The sequence below is a fragment of the Emydura macquarii genome, unplaced genomic scaffold (genome assembly GCF_026122565.2).
Source record: "Emydura macquarii macquarii isolate MOO-44397 ecotype Brisbane River unplaced genomic scaffold, CSIRO-AGI_Emac_v2 contig_1253, whole genome shotgun sequence".
Lineage (NCBI taxonomy): Eukaryota > Metazoa > Chordata > Testudines > Chelidae > Emydura > Emydura macquarii.
In genome coordinates, this window is record NW_027131390.1 from 71202760 (window position 1) to 71220835 (window position 18076).

The following is an 18076-nucleotide window of genomic DNA, read 5'->3' on the forward strand; positions in this document are numbered from 1 at the left end:
GTAGCTAAGCTGTGGGCACCACTTTGAAAATATTGGTAGCTAATCTTACATTGTTGAACATCTGTTCTGTTCAGATGGTCTCTATGAAATCTTTCATTGTTTCATAACTCATAGTGCAGTTTGAATATAGCAACCTGGCAAACATAAGCTTAAAGGTATCAACTTAAAAATGGCATTTCTGTCTGAAGTTTTTATCTGATGTGGTTACGTGTAACGATTATGATAATTAAGGTTATTATAAATTAATGAGATTAAGAGAACAAATATGTTCAGGGCTGGATCCCATGAAAGACAGAGCGAATGAATCACAGGAGAACTCAATTCTTAAGCACATTGGGGATCACTGAGGAAAATGAACCCAACTTGGTGGAAGCTGCATGGCTAGAAGGAGAGACTTAGAGCACTCTTTTTTTCAGAAGAGGAGGTGCAGGAAGATGACAATGGCTCTATTTTTGTCCTCGGAGATGAGAGGTAATGCTCATTTGTCCTGGCTTCAGGATGAAAGAGAGAAGGAATATAAGGGAATGTTGAAGTAGAAAGAGATGCTGCTTCTGGTTTCCTTCTCAAAGGCACAGCTCTGCTGTGCTGTTACTTATGTTCCTCACAATCTTTCCTTTTTAATGCTTCTTGAGTTTTCTTCTCCCACTCTCTTCTTGGGGTCTTCTGTTCTTCTCCTTAAGGATGAAGTCTACCCTTGTGCCCTATTTTGAGGGTTTAAATGATGCATAGGTCTTGTGCTAACCTTCTGCAAAAAGGTGTATTACATCTTGTACTTGGAACATCCTAATAAGGAAGTTTATCTCTTGCACTATATTAACTATGGAAAACAACTATTAGGTATGCTATGATAATAGGGAATAAAGTACCTATATAATGTCACTGTTAAAAAAAGACATTGAGTGAAGAAGATATTCAATAAACATTTTTCCTTGAAGAAAACTCAGAAGTATAAGATGCACATGGTAATATTTCCCTTATTTCCCTGTGTAGGATCGTCGCTTTAATGATGAGATTGACAAACTGACTGGATACAAGACAAAGTCATTGTTGTGTATGCCCATAAGAAACAGCGATGGAGAGATTATTGGTGTTGCTCAAGCTATAAATAAAACTCCTGGTGGTGCTCCTTTTACTGACGATGATGAAAAAGTAAGATTACATTTATTTTCTATGCTTCGTTTCCCTGGAAGCTTGAGAAAATCCTTCCACTATTAATGATCAATTCTCCTATTTTGTAAGAGAACCCACCTTGTTCATAATGAATTTTCTCTGTGGTGCTAAAATCATATTGTGAGAACTTACAACATTCCTTTGTTTCTCATGTATTCATTATAAGTTTTGGATGTATTCATATTGTAAGATCAGTTTGTACCTTGCTTCAACAAATCTAATTAGGCTTTCTAATTGAGAATCTGTTTTCTCAACTCTTCCATCATTGTCTAGGTAGAACTAATAACAAAGTGTTGCTCGCTTAGCTTTGTGATAAAGTGGATATAATTGTAACCCTACAGCAATGAGCTCAACACTAACTGTTTCTTATTTCATGAGGTCAAGTCCCAGTGTTCTACTTTTATCAGTTAGCATTTTTCAAGAAAATCGGAGTTTGTGTATATCATCTTTCGTTAATTCATATATAATAGAGCCTTGATGTAGGAATGAAAATTCAAATGCTATTTTTGTGTGTGTCTGGTATCATCACCACAGTTGATAGTACATCGTCTCTGTATTAACCTGTGATTGCAGAAAATACCATTACCCATAATTACTAATGCAAAATGATTAACAAAAATGTTTCAGAGCTTAACATGCCAACAACTTAACAGAAATATGAATTGCTTTTGAATAACAAACATTTGCTTAGACTATTTAAATTTATTCAGGGTAGTTGCATTAAATAGCCATATTAAGTTGGAGGGCGTTTATTAATAATGATCTTTTTTATCTTATAGTAAATTTGGTCTTTTTGACATGATCGTATGACTATGTTTACACTAGACACTGTTTGCTAAGATTTCACACTACTGCTATCACTGGTTCAGTTCCACCAATGGGAGCACTAGTAATTTAGGATTTAAAGTGGTGTGTTCTGGTTGGTGGACAGGATTCTAGGTGGCTAGTGTATTAAGCATCCTGTAACACCACTCAGCAACTCTGCACGATATTGCTCAAAATGCTGTTGGCCATCAGGGTTTTGTCTGCACTAGAGTTCCCACTAGTGAAGCTGCGCTGGGGATAGCAGTGGTGGGAAATTTTAGGAACAATTTTCTAGTGTAGACAAGGCCTTAGAGAAGGAATGAACTCTGCAAAGGTTAACAAAAGATTTCTGCTTGTTAGGCAAGATGTAGTTTTGTAGTATGACAGATTAGCATTAAAATATTGTATATTTAAATTTGCTGAGAAAGAATAAGTCATTGTTTGTGGTTTCTATAATATAGCTACAGGCCAAACACACTCTATTGTACATCTAATGATACATATTGGTATTTCTTCATGAAATTGTCTCCATAGATTTCCATTTTTTGGAGTTGCATGGACTCGACTGTTTAAAATGTAGTTCAGGGTTAGGAGAGGGTAAGGGGAGTCACCTCCAAGCCAGTAATGAGGAGGCTCATGTGTATGTATTTAATCAGGATTGAGCTTCCCTGCTGGCTGCGGTACAGACCACGCCCTGAAGAGTTTATTATCTAGAAGTATTGAGAATTCTGTTTGTGCCAGTGGTATAATATATATGTTGACATTATTGTGCCATGACAATAAGAGGAAGTACTGTATTTACTGCAGGATAAATAATAAGGTCTGTTGTAAAGAAAAATTCCTGCCTCCTTGGCTTATCTCCTAAATAGGTGGTGATGGTTTCTAGAATGGAGAATGATCAGACATGAGTGAAATGAATTAGGAAACTGAAACTAATGTAAGTTGTGTACTGTGTGAAATGCTTCATAAATAAAAAATGGTTTCCTGTAATTGTGTGTAGTAAGTATGGTACTGTGAGTCTCATTTTTTTAAATCAGTTTTATATGATTTGTTCTCATTAGATTTATATATTTTTATGTTTATTATAAATAGAGTACAGTGCACAGCAATAAAATTGTTGCTGAAAAAAGGGAGTCATCATAAGAACTGTTGTGTGACTAGTGAGGATAATAATATGAATTTAAATATGAATAATGTCTGTCGATAGCATCAGTATCTCTTTGATTTGGTGTGTAATTAGAAACTTATTGCCTTTCTGAGGTATCTTTATGTGATGGAATCTTTTGGCAGTCCAGGAGGGAAAATACCAACTTAAACTAATAACTGGCTAGATATTAAAGATGAGAAAGGGAGGAATAGCTGTTATTTTTGCAACTGATAGTAGCTGTCAGATATCTTTGATCGGAAACGTGGATGAACAGCTATTTCTCTGTATTTCTGAGAGATATGGTTACACCTCCTTGCCAGGAGGTGGAGACAGTCCAATAGATATGTTGAGTGACATCAGTTTTGTGCACCAGGTGTAGCTTGTGCGCTCTCAGTCCTCATTTATTTTCATTTCCAGCAGATGTAACTGTACCCATTTCGTTTACTTTGTTTTAAATTTCTTTCCATTTTATTTTCTAATCTGGTGCTTATTTGATCTGACTGGCAACTGTTGGGTTAAGCTTCTGGCTTTTCATTTTCATTCAGATCACACTGTTTTGACCATTTTGAAAAACTGGAATTTGGATATCAGCGTTCTAATTTATACACAACAAGTGAGTACAACATATAGAAGAAGAGAGGATATAACAACAGAAAATATTTCCATTGTTAAATAAGCTAACAAAGATGCACACTTTGAAGGTCCCAAATAATTTAGAGATACTGTGTGGTTTAAACAAAATAAAAAAATCATCTGCCACTGGCTGCTCCTCATTTTAGCCACTAACATAACCTAGTTAACATAACCTAGTTATGTTAGTAATTAATTGTATAAAAAGAAAACCACATAAAATGTTCACTGCAGTGGATTTGTGTAACTGAGATGTACTGCTGGTTAGCTGGTTTCCTTGCAGTGCGTAGGAGTGACAGAGCAGCATTCCTGTCTACGTCAGCAGCACCAGATCTGGCAAGAAGGAGAAAACATTCAAGCTCTGCACTGAAGATATCTTTTCCTCATGTGGGAATCTTACAAACACTAATGTTTCCCCTGTACCTTACAAAAAACACAAAACAAAACATAATGTGTCTGAACAAATGACAATAAGGTGCTCTAGTTCTAACTTTAGGCAAAGATTTGGAGAAGTGACTTGTGATTTGGGGGCCTCAGTTTTTGGGTGCCCAACTTGAGGTACCTTAAAGGGGCCAGATTTTCAGAGTGTAGGTACTCGGTGTTTTCTGAAAATCAAACCCTCTTAAGGTATCACAAATTGGGCAGCTGTCATTAGAGGCAAAATTGCTAGTTATTCTTGAAAATCTTGGTCATATTGTATAAACTCAGGAAACTTCAATTATAAAACTAGCCCTGTCTGTTACAGTGCTTAGCCACAAGTGAATAAAAGAAGCAGTAGCTGCTTGAAAAATCAACTGCAAGGTTCCTTTTTTCTTAAAAAGATTTCTGCACAACCATTCTTGTGGGTGCAAATTGTTCCTGCATAAAGGGAATTGCCCTAACAGCTGGCCTATAATTTTTGATGTTACATATGTCAACAGCACATACAATTATCCATAGGAATAACTGATAAACTATCAGCTTCATGAATGTGAATTGTGTATTGGATGTAGATAGATGTAAATATTTCATACCAATTTCTTGGGTTCTACCATTACTGTATTTGCATTCAATGTTTTGACTATTAGATGTCATGTAAAATCAGTGCTATTTGTTTATTTCTTATTTGCTACCTTTTGTACTATCTTTCTACTAATCATTTAAAGAAGTGTTAGAATTCTAAGACAGTATGTCATAGCTCTTAGGACTACATTAAAGGGGCTCTGTCACACATAGATTCTTAAGAAAAAATAAATGAAAATATATTTGGGAAAATAATGCCCTATAATACAGCTTAGATTTAATGAGATCTAGCAGCCCCTGTGCTGGATCTCTTATGCTGTTCTGTTTAAATCTTCTGTACTCTTGAATTTCCTCAGGCTGTGGTAACCTCAAATGCATTACACGCATCGATGAAGCTACACAGAGTACATGGGATTTTGACAAAACATTCCACAGGATTTAGCATGCAAGCCTTGTTATAGTATCAGCAAACATGGGGGGGTGGGGGCTTGTTAAAGTTGAGGAAGAGAACAGGGCAGTGCTTTCCAGAACTTATTTAAACCTTTCTAAATATTCAGGTGATTCAGAAGAGAAAAGGAAGGTGTGCAGGCTAGTTCTTTCTTAAGGGTTGGTTTGACCATTCATGGTTTTAACATATTGGATTCCAGTATGCAAATGAACTAAATTCAGCTATATATTGATTGGATGGTGTCATTGTTCCCAACAATGAAATATATTGTAACAAATTTAAAATGAAACTGGTAAACAAACAACTCCCCACATTTAAGGTATGTTTTTTCCCTTTTGTGCTATTTTTTCCTCCCGGAATTATATAAAGAAATCAAGAAATAGTCTTTTTCAAAACCTGAAGACTAAACTGCATGATGAAACAACACTTGTGGCCATTAGTGTCTTGATTCGATAGAAAACAATTATATTTTCAATTAGAATTAACTAGATGCTAGCATTGTTTTTTGTATTTTTCTTAATTGTTTTTTTCCCCCAAGCTGCAACCAGGTTTATAATTTACCATATGTAAACAGGTGCAATGTTCTAAAAATCTCTGTAAAAAAAGTGAAATTCTGTTTTCACAGCAAATGTTTAATTTCCTATTTCTGTGAAATCTATGGCAGCTGTGCGAATAAGATAGTATTAATAGTGTGTCAGAGTGAATTTTCCATACATAGTGAATGTTGTTCAATGTGTGATGCATTTCTTTCCTTCTTTCTGGTAAGGGCCCAGATCCTTCACAATGGGTCCTTCATCTTCTTTGAGCTTATGGGCAGAACTGGACCTGTCAGTTACTGGCAGTAGGACAACACTCCACTTGAAGTTTCCTCTTCCACTTGAAGTTCAGTGGCCAGTGATCAGCCAGAGCTCCTGCCTGCAGGGCAATTCTAATTTAATATGACCAAAACGTAGATGGCTTTGTTTATAAGAGCATGTTTATTACATATGTAAAGCTGTAGTGGAGTCCACTACTTTTTAGGAGAAGAGGCTGATATTTACTACTTTTACTTATTTTCATAGTAGATTATATTAATTTACATTAATAGTTTATATTAAATTAGAATTGTAAAATTTATTTTCTGAATATGGAACAGTGGGTGGCCTGGGAAGGCATAACGAGAAACAAAACATCTGTTTGCATTTCTGGTATTATCCTGGTATAATCTTTTGCGTCTTCTAGACATTAGTAAACACGGTGAGAGACTCATCCTAACACAAGTTTGAAAGTCTAATTTAGACTACTGAATGCTCCTTTATGTCCATTTCTAGTTTTCTAACTAGAGTCTTCTGATATGTTACATCAGTATAAATCAAATATTGCATCAAGGAAATTTATAAGATGTCATGTCTCTTGGGTGGCGACCTGACTCTCCCTTGTGACTAGACTAGACTGACAATTCTCTGCATTCACTGTGTTACTCCCAGCAAAGACAGGCTGTCTAACTTGTTAACTTTCTCTAGTGTAATTGCCCCATTTATAAGTTACTACACAGTTATTTCTAAGCAGGTCTATTTTATGTTTAAAGTAAAAACACTACTGAAAAAAATATTAAAAATAAAATCGACATGAATGCTTATAAGATAGCCAGAGATTATCTCCTTCCTCCTCTCAGTCTCCGCAAGAGCTCTGGTCAGTATCAATCCTTCCAGCCCTTTCCTAAGGACTAGGTAGCTATGTGGATCAGAGGTCCTGTCCATTTGGTGGATTAGAACGAAGACTCTGAGTCAATTTACACTCCAAGTATTTATTCAAGAGTCCTTTGTTTGGCTGTTGGTCCCTAGAGAATCCTGTTTGAAACTTTGAAGTGACTAGTGAATAGGTAGTCAGCCAGACAATGGGTCCCCTCCCCAGGGCAAAGTTTCAAAGGTACAGATAACTGGAGGAACAACATTAGCATCCCCCTCCTCCTACAGAAGTTGCATATCACAATGACACAAGCAATTGCATTTTGAATACAGTGGACCCCAAAAATATTACATTTAATTCAGTAAGGTTTATCTAGGATATTGCATATCTGTCACAGGAAGGTCACCCCTCTTTTGGAACAATTGTTTTGAGTTATCTGACTATAAACTCAGGAAGACACCATTACCAGGTTTACATTAAGGACTTTCTTCACAACTCCATAAAAACTAGAGAAGTTAAGCTCTCATTTATAATGATAGTAAAATCTGCAGAAATTGAGGGGGCCACAGGCTATCTGCAACCTGAAAGCCACAGTTGTTTATACACCATTGCTTGAGATCACATGGGGACTATTTACTGTCATGTTTGGCAGGTTGTGGGAATAGCTCTTGTAAATACATTACAAATGATTGTGGTATGTTGAACATGGGAAATCAATGCCCTTTCTTGAGAGGTGTTGTACAGAATTTAATAACATTAAGTAATTATGTCCACTAGGACATCTGGGAACGTTAACAGTGAAGCAACTCTGCTTCCTTGTGTACTGCTTGGCAATTTAGTTTTGTTCATTTAAATCAAAATTACCCCTAGTATGGATTGTCTTAACAGCGATTTTGTTTTAGTAAAATTCCAGAAGAGTTGTGAGAGGGAAGGATCAATTCACGGAGACAAACTTTTTTTTAAAGAAGAATATAATCATGAAGTTTTCAGTTGCATTTAGGGCTAAATCGTACTAGTGAGGGGATCTGCAGGTATTTCTTCTTATTGTCTGCAGATTTTGAAGCATGCTCATGGTAACAGAAGTCATTTTAGATTTCCCTGTGCCTGCTATTAAGATCGAGCTCTGGGAAGATTTTCCAGCTCTGTACAGCTAAAGCATATGGTCAGCTTTCTGGTATTATTGGTTCAAGAGGCCTTATTCTTGCAGACAAATATGGAATGGGTTCCTTAATTGGTCTCCTGCCTGGATTTACTCAGTATATTTTCCCAACTGGAACTAAAGTTACCTCAAGCATACTTTTCTGTTTGTGCTAGAAGACTAAGGTAATAATAGTTAATGCAAAAGGTTGTTCTCTTAGTGCGTTGAGTAAAATATTACACAGGACAAAGATCACAGAACTCCTTTTCTTGTCCTCCATGTAGCCATATTTACTATCCTCAGGTGTATAGAGAGTAGTTTAGAGGTCTCAGAAAAAAGACTAGAAGCCCTTAGTTGTGATCCAGACTGTCCAGCCAGTGTGGCCTTGAATAAGTTTGGCAGAAACTGGGTAGGCAGCAGTTAGGCAGAAAAGGACCTGGGGGTTACAATGGACAGGAAGCTGGATACGAGTCAACAGTGTTCCCTTATTGCCAAGAAGGCTAATGGCATATTGGGCTGCATTAGTAGGAGCATCGCCAGTAGATCGAGGGAAGTGATTATTCCCCTCTATTCAGCACTGGTGAGGCCACATTTGGAGTAATGTGTCCAGTTTTGGGCCCTCCCTCTCCCTACTACAGGAAGGATGTGGACAAATTGGAGAGAGGCCCGCAGAGGGCAATACAAATTATTAGGGGGCTGGAGCATATGACTTATGAGGAGAGGCTGAGGTAACTAGGCTTGTTTAGTCTGCAACAGAGAAGAAGGAGGGGGGATTTTTGATAGCAGCCTTTAACTACCTGAAAGGGGGTTCCAGGGAGGATGGAGCTAGGCTATTCTCAGTGGTAGTAGATGATGGAACAAGGAGCAATGGTCTCAAGTTGCAGTGGGGGGGGGGTCTATTGGATATTAGGAAAATGTTTTTCAGTAGGAGGGTGGTGAAGCAGTGGAATGGGTTACCTAGAGAGGTTGTGGAATCTCTATCCTTAAGGTTTTTAAGTTGCGGCTTGACAAAGTCCTGGCTGGGATGATTCAGTTGGGTTTGGTCCTGCTTTGAGCAGGGGTTGGACTAGATGACCTCCTGAGGTCCCTTCTAATCTAATCTTCTATGATTCTAAGTCATTTACCTATGTTAGGCCCTGTCTACGCTAGAGAGCTTACAGTGGCCGCTCTATGCTGACAGGAGGGAGCTCTCCTGTCGAGATAATTAAACCAGGCCTAACGAGCTGCGGTAGCAGCTCTCCTGCCGACATAGTGCTGTCTACACTGGGGCTTATGTGAGTGTAACTTATGTTACTCAGGTTATGTTTTTTCACATCCCTGGGCAACATAAGTGGTAATGTAGACAAAGGAAAACTTAAGCTATCACTCATTGATATTGGAACAGTTGATAGAGTTAGTGTTTCTAGATTCTTCTGAAGATGACAAATGCTATTATTAAAAAGAGAAAGCAGTAGAAACTACATCAGTTTGTGGTTTGCCTTCTACTTTATTGGTAGACATGTCACAAAACAGTTTTTCATCTATGCTGTGTTAAGTCTCTTGGTCTTTGACTACACAGTGAAATTGACTAGAATAGCTTCAAATGTGAATTATCTGTTCCAGAATAAAAGTCACTTTTATTCTTGAATAATTACTCCACTTTATGATCTTAATTCCTTAGTAGTTATTCTGATCAATATCCCCAAGTAGGCAAGGCCTTATAGTACCAGATGTGGCACTGCCTAATTGGTATGTTATATAGATTAACCGTTCTTGATCTATAAATACTTTGTCAGTAGCAGCATGCCAGCAGAACTTTTGCTGGTAATATTTTCTAGCATAGACAAGGCCTATGTCTTCCTCTTCACTGATATAAATCCCACAAAATGCATACTATCTCAGAGCTGGCACAAGGATTAGTTGTCTGTATAATGGTTTGAAGCCATTACGTGCACAGAAGTATTCTTATTATCTCATGTAAGGGGTGAAATTAATTTAGCACCTCAACTAGTCTTCATATTCACTAGTAAAAAAAAAACAACCAAATTAATTGGGCCAAGCCACTCTTGCTTTTGGGGAAAAAAATCTGTTTGCACCAACAAAATTATGTATTGAAACCAATGCCTAGTTATAGAAGCATGTAGAGAAAACCTTCCTAGGCTGTAGCTGAAGTAAGCCTTATTTTCTGCTGATTATTTGAGATCTGCCCCACGGGTCTGTTGGGACAATTTAAAGACTTTTAGTGATGTATTTTTCTGAACTTCAGTCTGCTCCATTCCCAATAGCTGTTCTCCATAATAACTACAAGGACTGGTACATATTTTTAGACAATAGCATTTCCCACCTCTGGGGGCAGAGTGAAATGTTCACACAACAGTTATTGCTATCAAAAATATTTCCCACTGGAATAATGATACTGTTGCTGAAGATTACATGATGGGGTACTGAAAACTACTTAGCAAATCACTGTGCTAACCAATCAAATCAACCTCTGACCTTCAGGCTTCATTTGAAAACTGTAATTATACCTATATTACTTGGCTGTGGTACAGATTCGCTGTCTCAGTTTTCACCTCAGGTATTCTTTACAAATAGAGATCTCCCTCCCGCCCACCAAATGTCAAACCTACAAACTCAGCCTGAGATCTTAGAGTCAAGTTGAGTTCTTTCCTTCTCCCATATCACTGGTAATTAGATCTCAATAGAAAACAGCAAAAAACTTTCACAAAAAATGCATTGATAAACGTTTTTTAAAATATGGTCAGTGTTCCCTATAATAAAAGGTTCTGTAGGCTAATTTTGCACGTTGGTGGCGACTTTGCATAATTGCCACTGATTTGAATTTGATGAACAATTCCATTGATGTTACACCAAAAGGAATAGACTCCTGCCCCTAGTCTGTAGAATTGCCCATCTGGGGGGTTTGAGCAGGATGTCAGTGGCTATGATTACAGTGTTAAGGATGCAGTAGCCTTCACAATGGATATTATTCCCTTCTATGTGGGAGGATGGCCAAGGATCTGCGATGTAAATCCCCCAGTCTTTATCCTATTCCATCACCCTTAAAAATGAGGAACTCCCCCTGGAGCAGAATTCCATGCCACTGATGTGGTCCCTTCTCTTCATGGGGTCCCAGCATCCTGCTCCCTGTTGCCTCAGTTCCCTTGTGACCTGGGGGAGGAGGAAAGATTTGGACCATATGTTGGAATACTTCACTGAAAAACGGGTAATGAATTAATTGTTCTTGCTGTCGTATCATTGACTGACATCTATGTCCAGAATTGCTTTTGAAAGTGAGGGCAGAATCTCATTGATGTTTTGATGATGCTGCATCTCCACAACACAACAGAAGCCCCTGTTTTGTTCATCAATTAACATAATTAACATTCAGTAAAGCAGGCCAATTTTAGCAAAAAATCTGTTATTGTCCTTAGGAAAGATTTCAGAGCGCTCTAATTGGTTGTGAATGTTGTGAAGTGTCATGCTATTAGTGATGGAGCATAGAACACAAGGTACAATTTGTCAGATTACCACTGACACTTAGTCAACAAGGCTACAAATTGTTGTGTGTCCAGATTACAGATTTCAAAATTTCAACCAGCTTGAATTATGTGAACATTAAGTTAGTTATCATTAGCAACTTAATTGGCTAATTTCCTTCAGACCATTATACAGAAAACCAATCCCTTCACTTTATCCCCTTGGCATGCAGACATTTAACTAGACTTAAAAAAAATAGGATTACATTTTTGCAGTCACAACATTGTTGTAATTGTCAGAAATAGTCACATTGTTTATAATCATGTATAAAGGCTAAAGATTAACAGAAAAATGTTGCATGCTTTATATGACAGAATAACTGAAGTGTGCTATATAAGAATTCCCTTTGCTCAGCTTAGTGATACAGGCAGGGGAACCAGAAAGGACATTAATGTTAGGATGCTTTGTCAAAACCATGTGTGAGCGCATTAATTATTATTGGAGTCTGTCTGGAAACTTACTGCTTTGAATGTTTATCCCTATACATTTATCATCAAAACAAAGATGTTCACATCAGTAATTATAAAAGCTTACAGTCCTTGGCCAGAACTTGGCAAAATACAGTCTTGCAAATCTTAATATAAATTAAGTAACCACTTGCCTATTTTGCCATAGTAATGGGGGAGGGAGCGTTTAAAAAAAATATATATAGATGTTACTTGCCTATCTAAAAAGAAAATAAAGATACTTGCCCAACCTGAATGGAGAGTAGAATTTTATAAGACTGACGTTGCTGTTATATAGCAAGCTGTACTTCAGACCCCTTTTTGTCCCTCTTGAGTGCACTCCTTTGAGGACAGCTATCACTACCTTCGTTCCTCTCTCAGGATGAACCATGGGTTTCTGAATCCTTGGGTTGCAGCTCCCTGCTTATCACTCATGTTAACCTGAGAGGGCCAATTGTGTTTTTACCTGCAAGTCTTTCTCCCCTGGGAGCCTAACAGTGATTAAATTGACTCAAAAACAACTTCTTCAAAACAAAGCTGTATTTATTCACTCCAAAAGGTGCATAGTGCCCAGAGGAAATAGATTAAAAAACCCCACAAGGTCTAGATGCAAAAACAAATAAGGTCTAGATGCTTATTTTCCTTTACCTAAAGGTCAACTTAATCTTTCCTTGAAAACTTGGGTAAGCTCCATTCAGCCCAGTTATCTCCATCTCTAGGTTGTGAGAAGCAAACTGCTATGCTGCAGTATGTCTCTCTCTGTGTGCCTCCTTGCATCCCTCTCATCACTCACTGAACAGCAGGTGGCAACTAATGCAAGCCCTTTCTTGTATACGCCAGGATCGTTAAGATTTTTAGTATCTCTAGTATTGGCCAACACCAAATGTTCAAATACCATGAGTCAGATTCACCAAAAATCATGAGATTGGCTTGAAAATCATGAGATTATGTAAAAATAATAGATTTGGAGGGTTTTTTATTTGCCTTCTGCTTTTTTGAGCCTTTAGCGTACACTGAGGTCACATTTTGAAGCTGTCTCCAAAGCCACGAGGGCTTGAAACTTAATTTTTCTTCAAGAATGAAGGCTGAAATCATCACATATCCACTTGACACCAGGAGCTGAGGCTTTAAGAAAACAATCATGACACTCATAACAAAATCATGAGAGCTGGCACAGTGTATCCCCTTCAATCCCAGGTTTTGTCTGGGAAGATTAAAGCTTGCCAAATTGGTTGGAGTCAGGCAGGAGCATTCTTCAGATAATGCCTTCCTCTGTTGTTTCCTTAAGGAGCCTTATCTCAGGCACTGCTTTGGTTCCTATTTGTCCCCTGCTCACAGCCTCCTTTGATTTAACTCTGAGCAGTCAGGCCGGACAAGGTAGCTGAAGCCTGGCCTGACATGAAGTACATATATTAATAAAAAATACAGATAACTTCCTCATTCTACACAGCTGGCATACCTGCTTAGTAACATGCAGGAACTCAATGTCATTCAGTGATATTGCCATCAGAGAAGGAAACCTCTTCAAGACAGGTGGAATTTTAAGCATCTAGGACAGCGGTATTCAGTCATTATCCTCTTTTTTTCTAAAATAGGAAACACGCTGTTTCAGTGGAAACAAGTGTCCAGAAACAAAGTAATTACATTCCGGATTGGATTTGTCAGCAGTCAGTACCGGTACCATAGTCTTACTGTGCTTTCATTAGACTGTGGCACTGTAATGGCTCTGAAACTTTGGGTTTTCACAAGGAATTTGGTTTAGCTTTCCCTACTGATGACAGTAGGGTTTTTTTAATGGCTTGATTTTCAGAGGTGTTAACACCTGTAATTTTCACTGAACTCAATGAGAGTTGTTGTAGCATTCCAAATGTCAGGTAATAAGGGAATTACTGACAATCTGCAAGGCTATCATCAGAACCTGAGGAGTTAACCCCATCCCTTTTACCTCAATCTGTGTCAGACTTCTGAACTACAAGAGTTTCGTTCTTGCCTGCAATGGAAATCAGCAAAAGCCTATAAATAGGCAATGTTAGTCCAAACGTAATAAAAAACGGATAGATAAGGGTGTGATCAGTATCAGACATTGTCCCATTGAATTCAGTACCTTCCAGATTTTTCTCTTGTTTATCACAAGAATGATTTATCTTGAAGGGCATTATTAGTTATCTATTTGTTTGCAGTAATGCCCATGGGTCCCAGTCAAGGACCAGGACTGTATGGTTCTAGCCCCTGTTCAAATACAAAACAAAAAATTGTTCCTTGTTCCACAGAGCTTACAGTCAGAATACGAGACAAGAGACAAGTGGAGGCAGATAGACAAGTAGCACAAGGAAACATTGAAACAAAAATATAGAAGAAAAATTAGTGTTCTCACTTTACTTTTAGCACTGCTACAACTTGCAGGTTAAAATGATGGAAGGACATCACCTACAAACAATAGGCGCGTACCTCTTAATCTAAGCATGTATTACTGACTCCCGTTTATTTACGGGTAAACAAGTAACTTTCAAATACTTCTTACCTTTTCTTCTTAGCAACAATGCTTTCTTCTTTTTCAATTCAGAGAAAAACCTTCTTAATAGTACTTCCCCACTAGCCATAAAATAATGTATTTAGGTGAGATTTCAGTTATTTGCTATGTGTTGCAGTTGGCCTGAGATCACTTACCTTCGTGCTCATGGTGCCAACAGAAGCAGTTCCCTGAAAGTTCAGAATATGCTTCCATTAATGGTTAAGATATTTAATTCCTTCCTCCCTTGACTGATTTCAAGGAGATGGGCAGGCACTGTTAAATGAGGTGAGATGGTCACATTAGGTCTCTTTCCACTGGCAGAGCTGGTTTTGAAGGCAGGAGGAATGCCTGTTGGTTGCAGTACACAACCAGTTAGAACTTTCCATTTCCTTTGTAACCCTCAGTGTAAAGCATATATAAGCCACTGGTTAGTGGGTGGGGTGACCCCGGGCGTTTGATCTACAAAGATTTCAAGTTTGTTGCAGCCATGAGCTGCAAAGCCTGTTGCTTAGCTCAAGAGACTCAAACTTTTAGCTCTGAAGGCTCCAGTGCTAGCTAAAATGGCAGCTGTCACACATGCCTGGTGGAAACAGGGTGCAAGAGTGGAGGCCTAACATCACAATCCTAACTGTGATAAGAGATGGAGGCATCATGAAAATTCTCTTAGTTGGAACAACAAATATTTATTTTAATGTGAACTTCAGAAATAGCATGGAGTTGTCATTAGAGCTCTAGGAGTAAATATGAATCCCACTGGTTTTGAGAATAGTAGGTATATACACTTTCAGGTAGGGTAATTTATCCTGAATTCATGATAGCTACTTCCACTTCCAATCCTGGGAAAGTTAAGAGTTAAAAAGCAGACTACGTTCTCTACTGTACAGAGTTCTGACAAGAACCCTCCAAAGCAGCAAACTGGAGAAGTAAAAAAGTATCCAGTTTAAGATTGATTGTGAGAATTATATATTATGTGGACTTAGTATTTTTTCCTTACATGTGGACAGATGATCTCTGTACTTGACTGAAGAGAAATTGTTATGAACAGCTACCAAAATTTGATCACTTACAATAAACTCATTAGTTGCTTGCCTCCCAAACAGTTGACTGCGTAGATGAAAACATTTCATTTTTTCAAATTGTGGCTTGGAAAGTCTAAGTAGGGAGCAAAGGCCATGTCTGATCAGAAAATGGAAGTGTTTGAGCTGTAAGGAGGGCAGCAGTGGAGGTCTCCAGCTATTTGTGCTCAGCTGGGAGTTTTGAGTGGCTTGATGGGACTGCCTGTATGTTTTGCATTTGGAAGACCCAAAAAACATATTATTCAGGATATTAGTAACACTAATCATGTTTTCTAGAATCCCAGCTTCAAGCTTCAGAGAGGAAAGGGCGAGAGAATATTTGAGAAACATTTTATTAGGTTTGGTATATATACCCTATGTAGCGTTATATAGAGCACACTGTATTGATTGATATATTTATAAAATAAGAGTCCAAAAGGAGGTTGTCCAATGAGTCTGCTTTCCCAGGGTTTTAACATTAGTTGAGTGTGTTCTCAACACCCAGGCAATATACTTAAAATTATTTTTGGGATCAAATGCTGACTTTTGGGGGGCGAGGGGAGGAAGGAGGTTGATAATCTCTGATAAATAATTTAGTTCTGTGACGAATTTGATAACATGGTGGGTTTCCTTTATGCTCAACAGAACTTAAGTTATGCTTTTGTATCAACACTTCTGTTTGCAATTCTATGGATTTTCTGTGGATGTCAGTGTCCTGCTAGATGTTATGATTATCTATCTTTTCTTGTGTACAAAAAATCCCATAATTTGTGTTTATTCTCCTTCCAAACTTTTTATTAGCATGTGATGTTAAAATTTAAAATGCATAGATAAAGGATAAATGTGCCTGTGATAATTTAAAACAAACTTTTCTTTTTTTTAGTAGTCCTGATAGGAAATTAATCTTAAAACCATGAAAAACATTGGTAGCACTGTAAGCAGCAGGAATAATTACAAATGTATATTTTTATGTAATATTCTAGTAGATTAAAATGTTATTAAATAATTATAGCAGTAGAACCCTATTTTTAAACAGAAGTAATTTGTATCTGCCTCACTTCAGGGTTAGCGTTCTCATTTCTGAATCAGTTCTACATTCTATTTTTATCTAGACCACAGGTAACTTTGCTTGGTTGGTCATGATTGTTATCTGTTACAACTGGAGATGGAAGTAGTGAATATCTGCTGTTATGCTTGTTGACTGAAAATCAGATTATACACACTGTTAGACTGGTATTGTAGCTACTGAATTAATGTTCAGTTACAACATGAGCTGTTTATCCCTATTGTTGGGTCAGTCAGAACTTCACACTGGTACCTGATCATTTTCATCTGCAGTTACTGTCACCACAAAACGACCATGCTTTAACCCTGTTTGGGCATTTTGAGTTTTTGCCCTACATGTCGACCACTTAATTTCCAGCATTCATCATATATTAGCTTAGTGTTTCCAACTTTACACTGTTTCCAGCGACTTTAGCCCTAAAGGTTTAGTCTAAAAGCTTTGTTCTTAAAGTAATAGGCATATGTACTGCAGATAGCTGAAGGTGACACAATGGTGTTGTGATAAAGGCATCACATACAATTCTTAACACTTGAGCTTGGACTGAGTCAAGCTGTCCCAAATTTATTTTTGATGCTGAACTGAAAGCCTGGCATCCACACTTAATAATTAGTCCTATTAGTGTTCTTTATTGCATCAGCACTGCTTTCTTATCTGCACCCCAGGAAATTCCAGAAATGCTTTTAATTAAGTTGATTTGGCCTTTATACTTATCTCTAGTATTTTTAATATAATCCTTCCAAGTGAGCTTGCCATCAAATAATACCTAAAAATTTGAAGCTTTTAACTATACTTAATTGCTGACAATATAGATAAATTAAAAAAAGGTGATATTGTTCCTTTTAATTAAATCATTCCTTTCATTTTGTCAATTCAGAATTTAAAGTCCCACCTGTTTCCCCATTCTGTACCCTTCCTTAGGACTTCATTTACTCCTTTAGCAGCTGTTTTGGCCCATATAGAACAGTCATCAGCAAATAAAGTGGTACCTATTATTGCACTCATCACTTTTGGAAGATCATTTATCATGATGTTGAATAAGGTAGGACACTCTGCTGTGGAGTACCATTTGTATGTGTATATGTCTGGAGTAGACTCTCCGCTCTGACCTGCAGACTTTTACTTAAGAAATCCCTCATCCATCTATACATAGAAAGACTGGAGCAGAAAGGGCCTATTTTTATACTAACCACCCAGCTCCTTTCCCATCTGGACTTCATCTTTAACTACATCTTGCCCATCTTCCAGGTGCAGCCAAGTAGCATAATTGGTCTCTCAGATGCACATTCATTATTTCATCACCTATATAGGGTAAACATTCCATCACAACACATTATTTTGCTAATGTTAAAAAATTCTTACAACTTTTCTTGAGAAACTCTACCACCTCCATTCTTTGGAGCAACCACTTGAAATTTGACAGAGGTGGTCATCCAGGGGTGCCTTTTGTGGGCCTTGTGAAAATCCATTCAAA

At 37.7% G+C, this 18076-nt stretch overlaps 1 protein-coding gene across 1 annotated transcript in view; it reads left to right on the forward strand.

The window, feature by feature from the left end:
- The window catches only part of PDE11A (phosphodiesterase 11A), a 191312-nt gene that overhangs the window by 26232 nt on the left and 147004 nt on the right, over positions 1-18076 (forward strand). Inside the window, exon 2 of the mRNA XM_067549179.1 lies at positions 991-1149. Within this exon, the coding sequence (XP_067405280.1) occupies positions 991-1149 (159 nt within the window). The remainder of the gene's footprint in view (positions 1-990; positions 1150-18076) is intronic.